This window comes from Cebidichthys violaceus, unplaced genomic scaffold (genome assembly GCF_023349555.1).
Source record: "Cebidichthys violaceus isolate CVI_PGR_0920_01 unplaced genomic scaffold, fCebVio1.0.p SCAF_2, whole genome shotgun sequence".
NCBI lineage: Eukaryota > Metazoa > Chordata > Actinopteri > Perciformes > Stichaeidae > Cebidichthys > Cebidichthys violaceus.
Window position 1 is genome coordinate 21,488,929 of NW_027176372.1, and position 15,367 is coordinate 21,504,295.

The following is a 15,367-nucleotide window of genomic DNA, read 5'->3' on the forward strand; positions in this document are numbered from 1 at the left end:
TCAACCAATTTGATGGGACGATTTGTGAGACATCAGTGTGTGCGTACCAAGTACGTCCTCAGCCTCCACACCGCTCCACTGCTGCAGTGTCACTGAGTCGAGGGAGGGCAGAGTAACACAAACATTGTGCTAATTGGCCCAATTAAGTCATTCTGCAACACAAGCCAGAGATTTGACAGTTTACAACCCTCTGGCTCGCCTTACAAAGACCCGTGTCAAGTTTGACTCGGAAACTTCCCACCAGCATGCGTCTGTGGCGGAATGAGTTATGAGGCACCGCGGCTCTGTCAGTGATAAGACGACTCTATCGGCGGTCCCTTCAGTACCGGAGGAAGCTGTTGACGTGGAGACAGAGAGTGTTTGTGTTTTCATTCCTGTCCCATCCCACTCCCACAAAACACAAAAAAAAAAACCACCCTCCTTTCGCGTCCCAATCCGTTCCTGTGGGTCTTATATTTGAATATTATTCTAAGTTGTGTATGTAGGCAAGAGAGACACGTATTTATCTATCCAAAACTATGTATTTTATACAAAACATTTTATGAATCAGTATCCATTTACAAGAATGTAAAGGTGTGTGTATACACATATATACATATTATATTAACTCCCACTCCTGCGCCGAGCTCCTTCCTGCTCCACACCTACTGACTGCACAGGAAGCAAGAGGAGAGGAGAGGAGAGGAGAGGAGAGGAGAGGAGAGGAGAGGAGAGGAGAGGGAATCCCCCCCCCACCCCCCCAAAAAAAACACATCAGCCTCTAGTGCAGATGTGTAAGCATGTGTACGAGTACATGCTAGCATGCATGTGTGTGTGTGTGTGTGTGTGTGTGTGTGTGTGTGTGTGTGCTTACCTCTCCTGACATGTCGGGAGCCAGAGGGATGAGGGGCCACAGGGAGGAGTAGATAATGAAAAACACCACCCACAGGCCGATGCTTCCCCAAATAGCGATGTGACTGAACTGTTGGTGGAGGATCAGAGGAAACAGAACTCTTCATTTTCTGGACAAGGCCATACACACCTTTTTTTTAATACATTATACTGTCTTTGTTTGTTGCTATTATTACAATTTGGGCATAAAAGTTCACATCGAGTGGCTTCTAGCTACTTGAAGGAGTTTACCATACGGCACAGTTTACGGTTACTAGCTCAGAGGGAAACAAACCATAAAGAGACTCGGAGGTAAGAGGAGGATGCAAAATATGTCACAAGTGTCGTTGGTCATATAAAATGCAGGAAACTGGAAAGAGATAGCAGAACCTTAGGGAGAGAGGACGGAGCCACCAAACCTACCATGGTCCAGGACGAAGTCTCAAGGCCGGCTTTAAGACAAACTGTGATGACCACAAACTGTGGAGACATAAATCAAACTGACGTTAAACCAAATCCCTGTTCAATACCTCAAATCGGTCAAAGGAAGTGCATCAAAAAATATGTTTTGTTTTACACACTGAACAGAATTTTTAAAAAAAAAGAGGGAAATATCAGCAGGCAAAAGGAAAGACTTAAGAAAAGAAACATGTGATGTTTATTCACAGAAATTGGATAACACTTGGCTCTGACACCCAAAGCGTTTAACACTGGCTGTCAAGAAGATTGGTGCACTTACTGTGTAAACCATGTTGCCTAAGAGGAGATAGTCTGGAGTTCTTCCGTTGCCAAAAACTGTATCTGTGAAGGTAATCAACAACAGAAGCTTTTAGGGCCGAGGCTGTCTCCTTTCAGCCCTTGGGTTTCATACAGAGGTCCATTAGGTGGTCCGAAGAGTAAACAACCAGACAGCACCGAGGATCAGTGTGAACCTTGGCGCAAAATGCTCGGATATAAAAGTGGAGATGGGAAAGTGAAGTGAAAAGCACAGTCAAAATGCTGCTTCGACAGAGGCTGGAACGTTCATTTTGTCTTTCGCAACTATGAGGACGGAGTGTTTCTGCAAGGAGCCATCAGTTACGCTGAAAGGCTGAACTTGCTGTCCATTAATCACGGTCAGAAATTAAAAAAAAAAAAGTTCTGGCTAATTCGCTGCTGAAATAGAAAGCCCATGACAAAATGTTTATTTATTGAAATTGGAATCCAACCCGCTGAGAAGACTTTCCTAAAACAGAAGTCCGAAGTGTTTCCGAAATGAATAAAACAGAAATGAACTGCGAATCAAACCGACGCGTCGCTTCAAACTGCCCACGTGTGTTTTGGGCCGAGGCTAAGATATCAAGCAGTGTGCGACCGCTGCCAGCGAAGAAAGAAAGAGAGAGAGGGCTCCCTCTGCTTTCACTTCCGGCTGGTCACATGTCTTGTGAGCGCTGAGGCTTTGCTGACAGCCTGTCAGTCAGAGTGAAGGGACTCGGCGCCCTTTGTGCGAGAGAGCAGGCACAAGCTTGTGTGGTCCTCTGCTCTGGCCAGCAAAGACTTAAGCCACAAGACCCCCCCCCCCCCCCCCCCCCCCCCACTCCCCCACTCGCACATAGAACCCTTGCATCTCAATGTGCACAAACACGCGCAATTGACCTTATCTGGATAAATAAAGCGGTCGTGAATCAAATTCGAAATGAACTGCGCGCAGAAAGAGACCGATCGGTGTCCGTTGGGATGAAAAGCATCACTGTCTGCGCTGAACAGTCACCTGGAACGCTTGAATCCGGCCGGTGCGTTTTATAAAAATGAAGTAAGTGTGAATAACAGTGTGCACAAGCGTTTCAGCAGGTCACGCACACCAACCGGGCGCAAACACGAGCTTGTTAGTGTGCGTCGCTCTCGCCAGAGCGCACACATGTTTGTAATTCATGACTGGGCGGTTGAAGAGAGAACTAATTAAGACAAAGTATGTGTGTTTGACTGTCCTCCCTCTTCGTACGCCGGGTCCACCGAGGGCCGTGGCCGACTCTCTGGGAGCTACTTACCATGCTGGAAGGCTTTGAGGGGGAACCAGAAGAGGATGACGGAGTGGAAGAGGCCGTTCAGACAATGGGCCCAGAAGACCTGCAAAAAAAAAAAAGAGAGGGGAGAAGGATGGAGGGGACGGAGGAGGAGGAAGAGAGAGGGGTGGGGGGGGTTGGAGGCGGCAGGAGATTTCAAAGAAGAGAGAGAGAGGGAGACGGAGAGAGAGAGAGAGAAAAAAAAAAAAGCATGAGAAAAGGGTGTGGGGAGCTCCAGCCTTCCAAGTGACCCCTGACCTGGGCCCTTTGTGCCAGCCCAGCGCTAGGCTAAGTGGCGGTTTTGTCGGGGCCTCCTTGCTGAATGGCCACCCCGCTGACAGACACGTTGTATATTCTCTGTGTGTGTTATGGGGGAGAGGAGAGAGAGAGAGAGAGAGAGAGAGAGAGAGAGAGAGAGAGAGAGAGAGAGAGAGAGAGAGGCTGCCGAGTGTTCGTATGAGCAGCGAAAGGCAAGTAGGCGGCGTCGGTGTGCGGGTTTTTAACTCTTCATCATATTAAACGAAAAAAAAAACAAGGAGCGTAAGAAGCGGTGAAATATCGCTCCTCGCCTCGACAATAAGAACATGAATACACGTGCCGCTGGTGTGAGGCTTTCCTCGTAACATTTCATTAGGCTTTGGTCGTTTCATGTGAGAATTTTAACTGGTGTAGAAATAAATGACAGGAGAGTTTAAACAAGCGCAAATCAGTCTAGACGCACACGCAGCGAGAGTGACAGACCTGACGGAGATTAAGCTGCTTTCGTGGTCATTATTAAGGGCCTGGAAAACCGTGGCGCGGACCGCAATCCGTGCGTCCGTGTGCGCGAGCATGCAGACTTTGGGGCGAGTTGTTTAAAGTCAACACTCCCCACTCCAAAACCACCTTGTTTCAAATTTACATTATGCAACGCCAGAGCCAAACGAAACACTAATGGGCGATGTAGCATGAAACAGCCGTGAAATCTTTTCTGCCAAAAAAACACTGCTCCACATTTGTGCCCCCTTTCCCCCCCCCCGTGCTGACCCAGACGGCGGGCGTTTACTTGCGAGAGCTGAAAAACGCATCAAACCCAGAGAGTAAAACGGCTGACGGAGGGAAAAATAAAAGCTTCACGTTTTTAATCTTTGGCCTCTTTCTCAAAAGCTCTTTTCAACAGAACTTCAGCAAATCTGTCAGTGAAACACGGCTTATTCGAGACACAATGGACGCCCGGAGAGTCCAAATGTCTTGGGATTTCCGCAGGTTTGAGTCATTTTGGAATAACTAACAAAAAACTAACAGCGCAGGGTTATTCCAACACGGTGGAAGAGGAGTAAAGCCAGACAGGGCGAACGGAAAAGAGTCTTGTTCTAGACAACGAGTCTTTGTGGCACGACCTCCTCACCTTTCCTATCGACCAAACAAATTCCCATAGCAGCCCCCCCCTCCAGGATTACCTCACCCTCTCACTGTGTACCACAAAACCCAATACACTGAGCGGGGGGGCTGGCTGAAACAACCAACCCCCCCCCCCCCCCCTACATCCACCCATCTACCTCTGTGGTCAAATGTGGGCTAAATTATCACCAATGTTGCAATCGCATCAAGTTTATGCCAATTAGCTCCCGTTTGACGAGCACAGCTCTCTCCTCCACCCTCCTCACCGTGGGGTGCAGACAAGCCCTGGTTTCCCCTCCACAACAACGACTGCTAATGAAATCAATAGATGTTCATAATCATTTGTCACAGTGGGATCCTCACGTTCACCCCTCCAGCCACCCTGCTCTCTTTCTTTCCCTTGTATCCCAGCAAGTTGCTCGGGATCGCCCATGAATGAATGAATGCCCGGTCTGTCCTGTAAAGATTCTGCCCTTTGTGGCGAGTCCTAATTGCCAAAAAAAACATGAATGCTGGTAATTAATATTGAACCAAATATTCCCAGAACTGCCCCCCCCCCCCCCCCCCCCCTTCCCGTTTCTTTTGAACCAGTAAGAGGCAAGAAGAGAAAAGTGCTGTTTAGAGGTGATAGTTGCTGGTAAACTACCGTAATGACGACCCCATGGAGGGGAGCCTGGTTTATTAGAGTGACTCAAGCGTCAAGGTATATGGAATTAAAAGTGAACAAGGCGGCACATGAGGCTCCAACGTCCTCAGTCACTCCCTCCTCTCACCTCAACACAAACAGCTTTAATTCACAAAGACAGTATCTGTTGTGTACAAAAGAGCCATGCGTGCAGAAAGACGGGCTTTCGAGGGGCCAAATTCCTGCTGGATTTTCTCGCCTCGCCTCGGGGCCAGCTGCAAGGAAAATATCTCGGGAAAAGAGAGGACAAGCCAGCAAAAACAACCTGCTGACCTGGCCGAGTCATCATTTATGGGTCTTGGAAAATGTGGCCCAAACAAAATTGAGGTTAATTTTCCTCCAACTATCAGACGCATACTTTTGTGACCCTTTTTTGGCAGTCTTTAAAAGTCTTCAAAAAAATAGTTAATGGAGGGAAATCCACCCTATAACACCCTATAAACCAAATGTTCGACGTTTAAATCAGCGGTTGTGAGGACCGTGATCCAACGATACATCTACCGACAACAACCACCCATTCTGTGCACAGCGGGTCAAACCAAATGAGCTCTATGTGTTCAACTTTCCTTGAAGCTACAACCAGGAACTTTTCATTTTCTCTACATTCTTGTCTTGTGGACAAAAAGCGGAAGTGTTCAGGGCACCAGAATCCCCTTTAGAAAAACCTCTCATTCTACTGCAGCAGGGCCCGGAAGTCTGGCCCGGCGCATCCTTGTTCTGGTTTTTGCCGTGCCTCTTTTCCCTCCAGCAGGCCCAGCGATACGGCCCGGGCCTCCAGCAGCGTGGTGTTGGTTTTGGCTCCCAGCGGGGCCTGGCAGCGCAGGGAGACAAAAGCCTCGCTGCCGCTGCCGCTGCCGCTGCCGCTGCCCGGGCGCAGGGCTCTCCAACTCCCGCCAGAGCTACGACTGCGGGTCGAAGGTGGCAACAGAACCGGATCTGGGTCTATCTGCAGCGGGGCTGGTCGCTCAGACTGAGCTAAAAAAGGAGTTTGAACCATGCGTGGCATAAATCGTTTCCTCCGATTTTGCGGGTAAATAAGAATAACTGTATACACTTACATGTAGCCGATATTCTAGCTGATGGTCGCGTTTGCTTATGAAGATCATATAGAGGCTTCAGTATTAAGTTGAGACCGTTTCATAACCAGTTAAAAGGTCCTTGCAGCAACATTCATTATGGAAAACAACAACGAGTAGTGGATTTACTTAAAACGAACAAGAGCGTGTTCATTAATCACGAGTTTAATCTAAAAATATTTCTGTAACTTTGTTAGAATTTCCTGCAGACCAGCATGATGAATTCAAATTGCTTGTTTTATTGGTACAACAGTCAAAAACCCCAAAAGTATCCAGTTAACTATCATACATCGTCACAGTTGAGCAGCTTGAGAAGCATAACCAAAAAACCAAAACAAATCAAAAAACGTTCCGACTATCAAATAGTTGCCAACTCATTTTCTAATAAATAATAAAAGTTATCGTTGCAGCTCTCTCTCTCTCTCTCTCTCTCTCTCTCTCTCTCTCTGAAGATGCATTCAGGACACAGTCAGTGTGGTCCTGGATGGGTTCAACTCAAACCTGACAGCTTTGCTCTCAGAACAAACAACTCCCTCACTTAAACAAATTGCATAATTTTCCGCAACAAACGGCGCCACACAATGACAGCACACTCTCTCCGTTCCACGATTCTTTCTGCCCCCCCCCCCCCCCCCCCCCCCCACACACACACACCCCACTCTATCTGACCTTCCCTGCCCCTGACCGCCATGGCCAATCCGTCTTTAATCCACCTCCACGCTGCGCTAACCAGGTCACCACGCCTGTGAGGAGGGTCCGGGGCTCTGGCTCAGCATGGAGAAAGGAGGAGACGTCTTTATTACCAGCGGGGGGGGAGGGGGGGGAAGCTAATGGACGGCCCTTATAACCAGACAGAATAGCTCACGCCGGGCCAAACCCGTCTACGACCGGAGACCCACCGACTACGGCTGCCAGGTCACTGTGACGGGAGACGCATCGGTCCTGAACAACAACATCTCGCTCATTAATTTGATGGTAATTGGTTGCAAGAGATGAAACGCTTGACCTTTGCATTTGTGTGGTGGAGCACAAAATTAATTCTCAATTTTAAAAGATACAATGGAAAATTACCAGATGCGTTTGGTGACAGTTAATACCAGCTGAGCTGGATATAATTACCAAAACGGTGGGGAACGATACTCCCCTTTTAGAAGTTGAACATCTTCCAGAGGTGATTCGGTATTTAAGTAGTAAATTAGAAAACGGCAACATATTCAACGAATAGTCACTAGATTTGGAGAAATTTCTTCTCAAGAACTTTTACTGGAGAGACCGGAAACGATTTTGAAAGGAGAGTCACTCAAGACGACGCAACAAAAAGACCAAAGTGAAAATAAAAAGTCCTCCGATAGTATTTAAATCTGGTCACGTGTTTTACTGACAGAAACTAGTGCTACCTTTGTATTGAAGCCCATAGCATTCTGGGAGGTTTTGTAGAGTTCTGGGTATTTCAGCATGTTCTCTTTCCTGCAGGAGCGCTCAAATATTCCCAGGGTGAGAGGAGGCAGAGCAGTGAAGATCTGCACAAGGAGAAAAACACGCAGAGAGAAACATCAGAGAAATGAAAGCCACACAAACCGTCACTTCCTTTATTGTTCTGAAATCACAAGCGATGACATTCACATTCCTCTTGTCTAACACATTGTTAAGCGTAAAAATGATATCTTATTAATCTTTGGAACAGTAAAAGGCCACATGCAAACTATTTTTAAGAGCTTTCAATCACATCTGACCAACCAAACATGTACTCTAGGTATTACAGGACAAATATGTATGCAGCCAAAAGCCAAAATCACTTTACAAACTCTACTAAATGTATAAAACTACTGCGTATGCACATTGTAAGCAGTTGGATCTCATGTCTGATTATGGCAATTTGCCATATTGTGTTCTACACTTTCCATTTTCTTTATTTTACATCACTGAAAACCATTGACCTTAAAACCCTTCAGGGTTTCTTATTTCGATTTGTCATGCTTCAAGTCCGTTCATATGCAAAACCCATCTCCAGCAAACATCTGCGATGCTCTCGACTAAGAAGCCGGTATTTAAGCCCGGCTGATGTGTAGTCTCTTAGCGGTGTTGTAATGTTGCTTGCTGAGAGAGCGAGGAGTGATGGTATTGTGTGGCTGGGGGGGGTGGGGTGGGGGGGCCCTCAGTGGGTCAGTTGGTGTGAGTTCCCTGAAACCCCATCTGGAATGGGAGTCTGCAGGACTCAGTCTGCAGGAGCAGCAGGCCACAGGACATGCTCCAATGGGCTCCTTTCTTATTCTGAGCCAGGCCCAGGAAGACCTCCATTGAGGGGCGGATTCAGCCCACTGCTTCCGACAACTCCCACTGAGCCGGAGGAATTCCCTCCCGTTTTTTTTTTTTTTTTTTTGGATAAAGTAAAAGACTGAACTGAACTTCCCACCCCTACAGTCCTGGAGGTGGTTTATTATGGAATGAATGCAAGAGGCAGAGCTGTCGAAATATCCTTCTCACTTGACAGTTTTGGCCCACCAAAAAATGTCTTCCATTTGAGGCCGATAAAAAAATCAACCTAACGCTTCTCTCATTAATTTCTGTTTATTGAATCGAGTTGATTTTAGTAAACAGTTTAAAGTTACACATCAACTTCTTGTGGGCTTCGCGGCGTGGTATTAAAGATCAGACTCGCAGATGCACATGTTTTACTTCTACTTAATTCATGACAGATATGAAATATGAGTTCATTAGGAGTGGTCCCGTTACAGAGCCCTGAGGGACCCCCTACATCAGCAGCCTGCTCCATTCCTCGTATTCTTTTTATCATTCAAACGTGCTGCCCTGGCTAACTACACTCTTTGGGGCAAGCAAAAGCTGTTGTTCTTTCTTATTCAGAACATAGTTAAGAGCACGGAGGGAATATGGTCTTGACAACAGGTCATAAATAACGAAGAAGTGTTTTTTTTAAAGACGTTGAAGACATAGTCACGCAGTAAAGGGATCAGTTTTGGTGCGGCGGGGTAAAGGAGTAAAGTGAACTTTATCGACACTCACCACGTTGTACAAGCCGATGCACCAGCGTTCAAACAGGATTTGGCCTGAGAAGCCATTGACGAACGCGAACCAGATCTAAAGGAGACAAAAAAAAAAAGAAAAAAAAGACATAAAGAAAGAGTTAAGAGCAGTGGAAATAAGAACAGTAAGCAATGATCACAGATCTGGTTTACTCACATCTCACGCTCTCATTTCTGTCATTTTAATCAGTAAGTCACTCGGTCATGAATTTGATCCTGTAGGCTTCACTCAAACTAGATGAGGAAAACAGTAAATCACTGCAGTCTCTCTAATTGCCCTTTGAGTATATGCTTTCCATTAGTGATAGTGAGGGCGAGTGGCTACCATTATCAGAATTGAGATGGGCTCGCTGTGTCTGCAGACTTGCGATCCATTTTTCCGTCGCACTGCATTCTTCACTCTCTTATCACAGCAGAGACTTCAGAAAGGAGTCTTATAATGTGAAAAACACTGACGAGCGAGAAGCTTCTGAGCTAATATATATCTTTAAAATCATCGCATGAGTGATGCATCTTGCAAACGTGTTTGTTATGGGAGTAAGGAGAATAAAAACAGTAAATGTAACTAAACTAAATGTGGCTTTGTTTGAAGCGCCGCCCTGTGATCATGTCATTGGTCTCAGTACGTACAGGTTTCAAACGGCCACAACAGAACCCGTCTGAGTGACGGTGGGAAAGCCTAGACCACCAGATGCCACCTCCATGATGCAAATTGCAGACTGGATTCATCACGGGATTACCTACAAACATACATCAAGCCCACTATTTCCCTCCTTGATCTATCCGAAGACAAGTGGGTGACAAAGGAGGTTAGTTATAGGGGCAGAGTCGGGGCTGCGGGACTGTGAATGATGGAGACTTTGATATATCGCGTCAGGAAAGGGAGACAGAGGTAATGCAAAACATATGCTGGGTGGAGATGAGGCTTATCGCGTATCTTGACTGGTCATACTTGTACAAACAAAACAATGCCTCCAAGACCAGGACAGGAGCCAGGTATAGTGAGTGAACTATATTAGCGTGCGAGTAGAGAAGTTGAAATACAGAATCTAGTAGGAAAAAAAAAAAATGGCAGGCATTGATTTCTTTATTTTTGTAAAGCAGATTTTCCTGACACATTCTGGAGGAAAAAACGACATGTGCAAAATCTAAAAACTGCTCGTACGCCGATGGTGAATCAAGAGTTTTGACACTTCGTGGTCCAGAACCAGCTCTCGCTCACGCCAGATCTGTCTCGGTAACGCATCGGGGGTGCTGCGTTCTGGCCGTGGCCAAGCAAGCATTTCCTCGCTTCATTTAACTTCATTATGAAGGCATGAACTGCTACAAATTCTCAGATTGGGACAAAGCCTGTCTGAGGGCCCCGGCAGCCCCAGCAGCAGCTCTCTACACGACCACTACCAATCTGCCACTGGCCCTTTCCCATTTAATCGTGTAAAGCATATGCATGAAAACAAATGTCTGTCACCCCCCCCCCCCTCCACCACTCACACAGCCCTTCATTCCCCTGGTGAGGTGGCGGGGGTGGCTGCCTATAGACGAGGCCTGTGTTTATGATTGTGCCCCCTCGAACCCTGCCCCTCTCTGACACACCCACCCATCGCAGATCCAGCCTTCCTCTCCATCAGGTGCACTCTACCATGATGTCGTTTCCTTTATATGGGGGGGGGGGGGGGGGGGCCTCGTTTCAAATTCACATGGGATGTTCTCAGGGTAGCCCTGAGAATCAGGAAGGTATATATATATATATATATATATATATATATATATATACACGGTACATCTGTTGGCAGCGCAAGAATAGTTTTTAGGGTGATTTTGGGTCTCGGCTTGCTGAAAATACTTTGAGACCATTAGCGTGGCTCACGCACCGGTAACGAGAAGCTAGCGACTAGGTCAAACTGCTGAATTAATTACAGCTCTGCCCAATGAGAGGCTCTGGGCCGATATATTGTTGTGCTAAGTTAAAAAAGGCTCCTATTCATAGCATGTGGTAGCTGCCTCTGTGTGAGTGTTTTGGCCTGGTCCTTGGGGTCCCAATAGCTTCTCTCTTTTTCTCCCACTCCCATCTCTTGAGGGACAGATGCATTGATTTGCTCATTAGGGGAAGTACCAGGCAGGATTTTTTTTTTTTCTTCTCCCCCCCCCCCCCCCCCACCCCCCTTTCTTCTCCTCATTGAGTGCCACTCAGCGGAGGGGTGTGGCTGGCCTCTCTCCCCGACTGCACATCGTGAAAAACAGTAATGGAGGGAAGCGGCGGTTAAGAAAAAAAAAAAGGGGGGGGGGGTGGGGGATTGGGCAGCGGCTAGCCGATAAGAAGACGTCTTGCATATTCATCAGCGAATCAAAAATCACTGATTCCGAGGCTGCTCCACAGCCCCGCCGCGGGCCTGGTCTAGAAGTGGCTATGGTGGGGGTGGGTGGGGGGGGGAGAGAGAGCATGACATTTGTCCTTCAACAATGTGAGTCCTGATACTCTTAAGCTTAGCACTGCAGAACTGCTAATAGAATTCATACACAAAGCAAGCGAAGAATGAAGAGGGCCATAAAGAAGGGAGCTGATAAATATGCTGGAAATATGTGGCGCTACAAACACAAGCAGCCTTACAATGCCAGGCACGTCCTTTGTGGCTTCATTCAGCGCGCAACGGTCGGCAAGCTTTGCTCTGCAACTCTGAGCCGTCTCTAACTTCACTGAATGAGCGTTCGTGTAATTGCCTCATAAATGCCACTTGTCCATCAGCCCCCTTCTGTAGCAGCCTGGCAGCGTGTCAATCAAACACGAGTGGCCAGCTGGATGGGTCATTTGAATGAAGTTGCTATGGCTTCCTTTTGGAAAGGTTCTCTCAGCTTGGATGTGGCCGAGTTCAATTCTTTTCACTCCCGTTCTCTAGTTAAATGGTGTAATTTGTAGCGAAGTAGGAGATATGAATTCTGCTTAACGGTCGTCATTGCACTGGGCAGCGTTGTTTAATAAATGTTTTGAGTGATTATAACCGCCTTTTACCATTAGATAGTCTTCAAGCGTGATCAGAAGGTTAAACTGTTCCCCCTAACTGATTAGGAAAAGGAATGCAAACCATAATCAACAGCACGAGGAAAGCCAGGAGAAACACTGTGAAGCAGTTCCAGCTGTCAGTCAATCATCCGCCGGAGAGACAGCCTCACTTTCTGACTCACAATTAACCCTCAGGCAGTCACAGAAAACCCTGAACGATCACACAACCGTTCCAAGAGCCTCAGCCTAAGTTGCGCTGGCATTCAAGTCTTCCACAATAGCGGTAGAATCCTTCACCCTCCTACTCTATGTCTCTTAAAAAGATCCAAAAGACCCAGTGGAAAGAGAGGGAGACGAAAAGAGGCTTAAAACACAGAGACTCACAGTCCTGGTATTCAAATTGTAACACACACACACACACACACACACACACACACACACACACACACACACACACACACACACACACACACACACTGTACCAGACAATGGTGCACGGAACAAAAAAGTAAAAAAAATTCCCGTCAACAGCCTCGATTCTCTTCTTGCGAGGTAGCCTGTGAGTCGACGAGGAAAAACACGCGAGCTCAAAAGTAAACCTGTTAGTGCAACAAATGCAGCTTTTACTCATAACCCCCCCCGGGGGGGGGGGGGGGGCCTGCTTGGTGTGTTAGATGTCAGGGTCTTACAAGACAGGGACATTTTCAAATATTGAAGCAGCCTAAAAGTGAAGAACTGTCCTATTATCTACTTGGATCCCCTGAAGGAGCGTAGCACAGAGGGGGGGGGGGGGGGGGGGGGGAGTTATGTTTTCAGAGAGCAACAAAAGGTGCGCTAGAAAAGAAGCTCGCCCTGCATACAGAACTATAGACGTTACAATTGTAGGAAGAAAAAAAAAAAAACCTGCTTTGAAAAGCGGACCTGGTATGTTTCAAAGAGCAGATGTGGATAGACAGACACACACACACACACACACACACACACACACACACACACACACACACACACACACACACACACACACACACACACACACACACACACACAGGACAAACAGAGGGATTCTGAACAGGTATTGATGCGATTGTAGCTTAGTTACGATTCAAATGAAGGGCAAAGAGTAAAGAGGAGAATAAAAGAGGCTTCTGGACAGTCTTGAGGTCAGAAGTTGTGCCACCCCTCTTACAGTAAATCACTCTAACATGGTTAAAAACAGGGATGAAAATGAACACAGTCTGATGTAATGTTTTTGCTGACAGAAAATTCAATTAGCTGCAAATTGAATTTCATTTTGGATCTGCTTTCACAGCTGTTTTTTTTTGTTTTTTTACCTTTTCTGGAAAAAAGGGTAGCGTGATCAAACAGTTTCAGTTCCTCTAAACTGCAGTTCTAACCTGGATAGAGACCGACTGCCCTCTTTCACTCCAGGTCACAATAAGCCAGAAGCAGACATGCTGGAATGTAAAAGGTAGTCTACGGATTCTCCATGGTATATAAACTAAAATGAGATCAGGAGGTCAAGTGTCACGGAAAGAGGATGAACAGAAGAGAACTTTAAAGTGCTCATATTTCCACGTCAGGTTATGTGGTGATGATATTTTTAAAACGTGTAAATCCTTTTTTTTTTTTTTTTTTTTTTTTTACCAGTGCATAGCAGGACCAGGGAGCACTCAGCGAATTGTCCCCTTTTTCACAGCGCAAATGCAGAGGAAGTGTGTAAATCACTTGCTTTCTATGGCTACAGGGCCCCCTCAAGCCACATAAGTAGAGTGTGTGTGTGTGTGTGTGTGTGTGTGTGTGTGTGGGGGGACGGCGTCAATTCTTCAAATGCCTGAGTAACTTCTTCTTCTTTTGTTCTGGTCTCTCTCACGTTCTGTTCTTTATGTATGTCCTCACTTGTTTTTACTTGTGCTCTCTATTCTCCACGTCGCGGCTGATAAAGTTCCTACGTAATTAAACTCAGTACTGGGGAAAATGCACTGGCATACTGTATTCCTATAAGCACACTAGAGTAGTATATAAAATACAGTACAGCAGTGTATCTCCATTAAAACTCCCCGATGTGTACAGAAGTGGGTCAAAGTCAGGAGCGACTTCTGATTTAGACTTTTTTCCCCCCCGACGCAAAGATGGCGGAGCCAAAGTCGCTGCTCCTGTCAGGCAAGTGCAAGGGGCCGGTAGATCAAAACATCGGAGCACTCCTTATGATAAAGCTGCCGCTGATAGGAAGCACTTAACCTGTCTGGTCATTCCTGGTTATAGCTCTGAACTTGCAATCAGTACCGGGTCTGGTGTGTGTCAAACGCCATCAAACCTACCGCACACCAGCAGAAAAACCCACGTTGGGAGCAACATGTGTGCGAACCTTCCTAAGCATCATTGATATGAAAGAAGAGCGCAGCTGGGCGGCTACGGACAGACACTCGTATAGATAGCTCTTGATCATCAATACGGTACAACTTTTAATTATCACGGGGCTGATCAAAAATGCAATGAAATGCTGTGATAATGATGTATTATTTCCCACTTAGTTGTGTACAAATTCAGCTGATCCAGGTGGATTTATATTCTAAGGATCCAAACACTGGCATTAGTTTCTGAAAGGCTGACTTCGAGAGTTAATTAGGTGTAGTTTTCCCTTCATAACAGAGTGTGTGTGTGTGTGTGTGTGTGTGTGTGTGTGTGTGTGTGTGTGTGTGTGTGTGTGTGTGTGTTTGTTTGTGTCTAAGTACGTCAAAACTCAAACTATTCGCCCCGGAGCAGCACCAACTGGCAGGTAATGTGAAGGTCCAGTCAACAGAAATACAAACATGGAAACTCTAACAAGGAATCTTTGCCTTTACACCTAATCATGCCACGTGTGTGTGTGTGTGTGTGTGTGTGTGTGTGTGTGTGTGTGTGTGTGTGTGTGTGGGGGGGGGGGGGGGGGGGGGAGAATCTCAATGCTCTGCATTCAGATCAGAGCGCTGCACACCCTCCTCACCTCGATGATGTAGAGGACAATGTTCTTGTAGAAGCAGTACAGGATACACTTGGCCACGCGGTTGTAATTCCAGGCTCCGTGGACGAGCAGCAGATTCTTCAAGTATTTGAACTGCGTGTGGGAGGAGGACGACAAGATGAATGAATACGTCTGTGTACAATACACTAGTGTCATGGTTCCTCATAATCAGAGATCAGCGCTGGAACGCTGAAGCACTTACAGCAACTTCAGGATTAAAAGACAGCAGCAGGGTTTTCTCACCCCCCCCCCCCCCCCCCCCAGCAGCAGCAGA

At 46.7% G+C, this 15,367-nt stretch overlaps 1 protein-coding gene across 2 annotated transcripts in view; it reads right to left on the reverse strand.

The window, feature by feature from the left end:
* atp8a1 (ATPase phospholipid transporting 8A1) overlaps positions 1-15,367 on the reverse strand; it is a 59,597-nt gene that overhangs the window by 14,172 nt on the left and 30,058 nt on the right. For both annotated transcript variants that reach the window (XM_068715157.1, XM_068715156.1), the window contains 7 exons: positions 15,076-15,186; positions 9,075-9,149; positions 7,451-7,573; positions 2,898-2,976; positions 1,610-1,671; positions 1,294-1,350; positions 854-961 (listed from right to left, as the gene is read on the reverse strand). In XM_068715157.1, the coding sequence (XP_068571258.1) occupies positions 854-961; positions 1,294-1,350; positions 1,610-1,671; positions 2,898-2,976; positions 7,451-7,573; positions 9,075-9,149; positions 15,076-15,186 (615 nt within the window). The remainder of the gene's footprint in view (positions 1-853; positions 962-1,293; positions 1,351-1,609; positions 1,672-2,897; positions 2,977-7,450; positions 7,574-9,074; positions 9,150-15,075; positions 15,187-15,367) is intronic.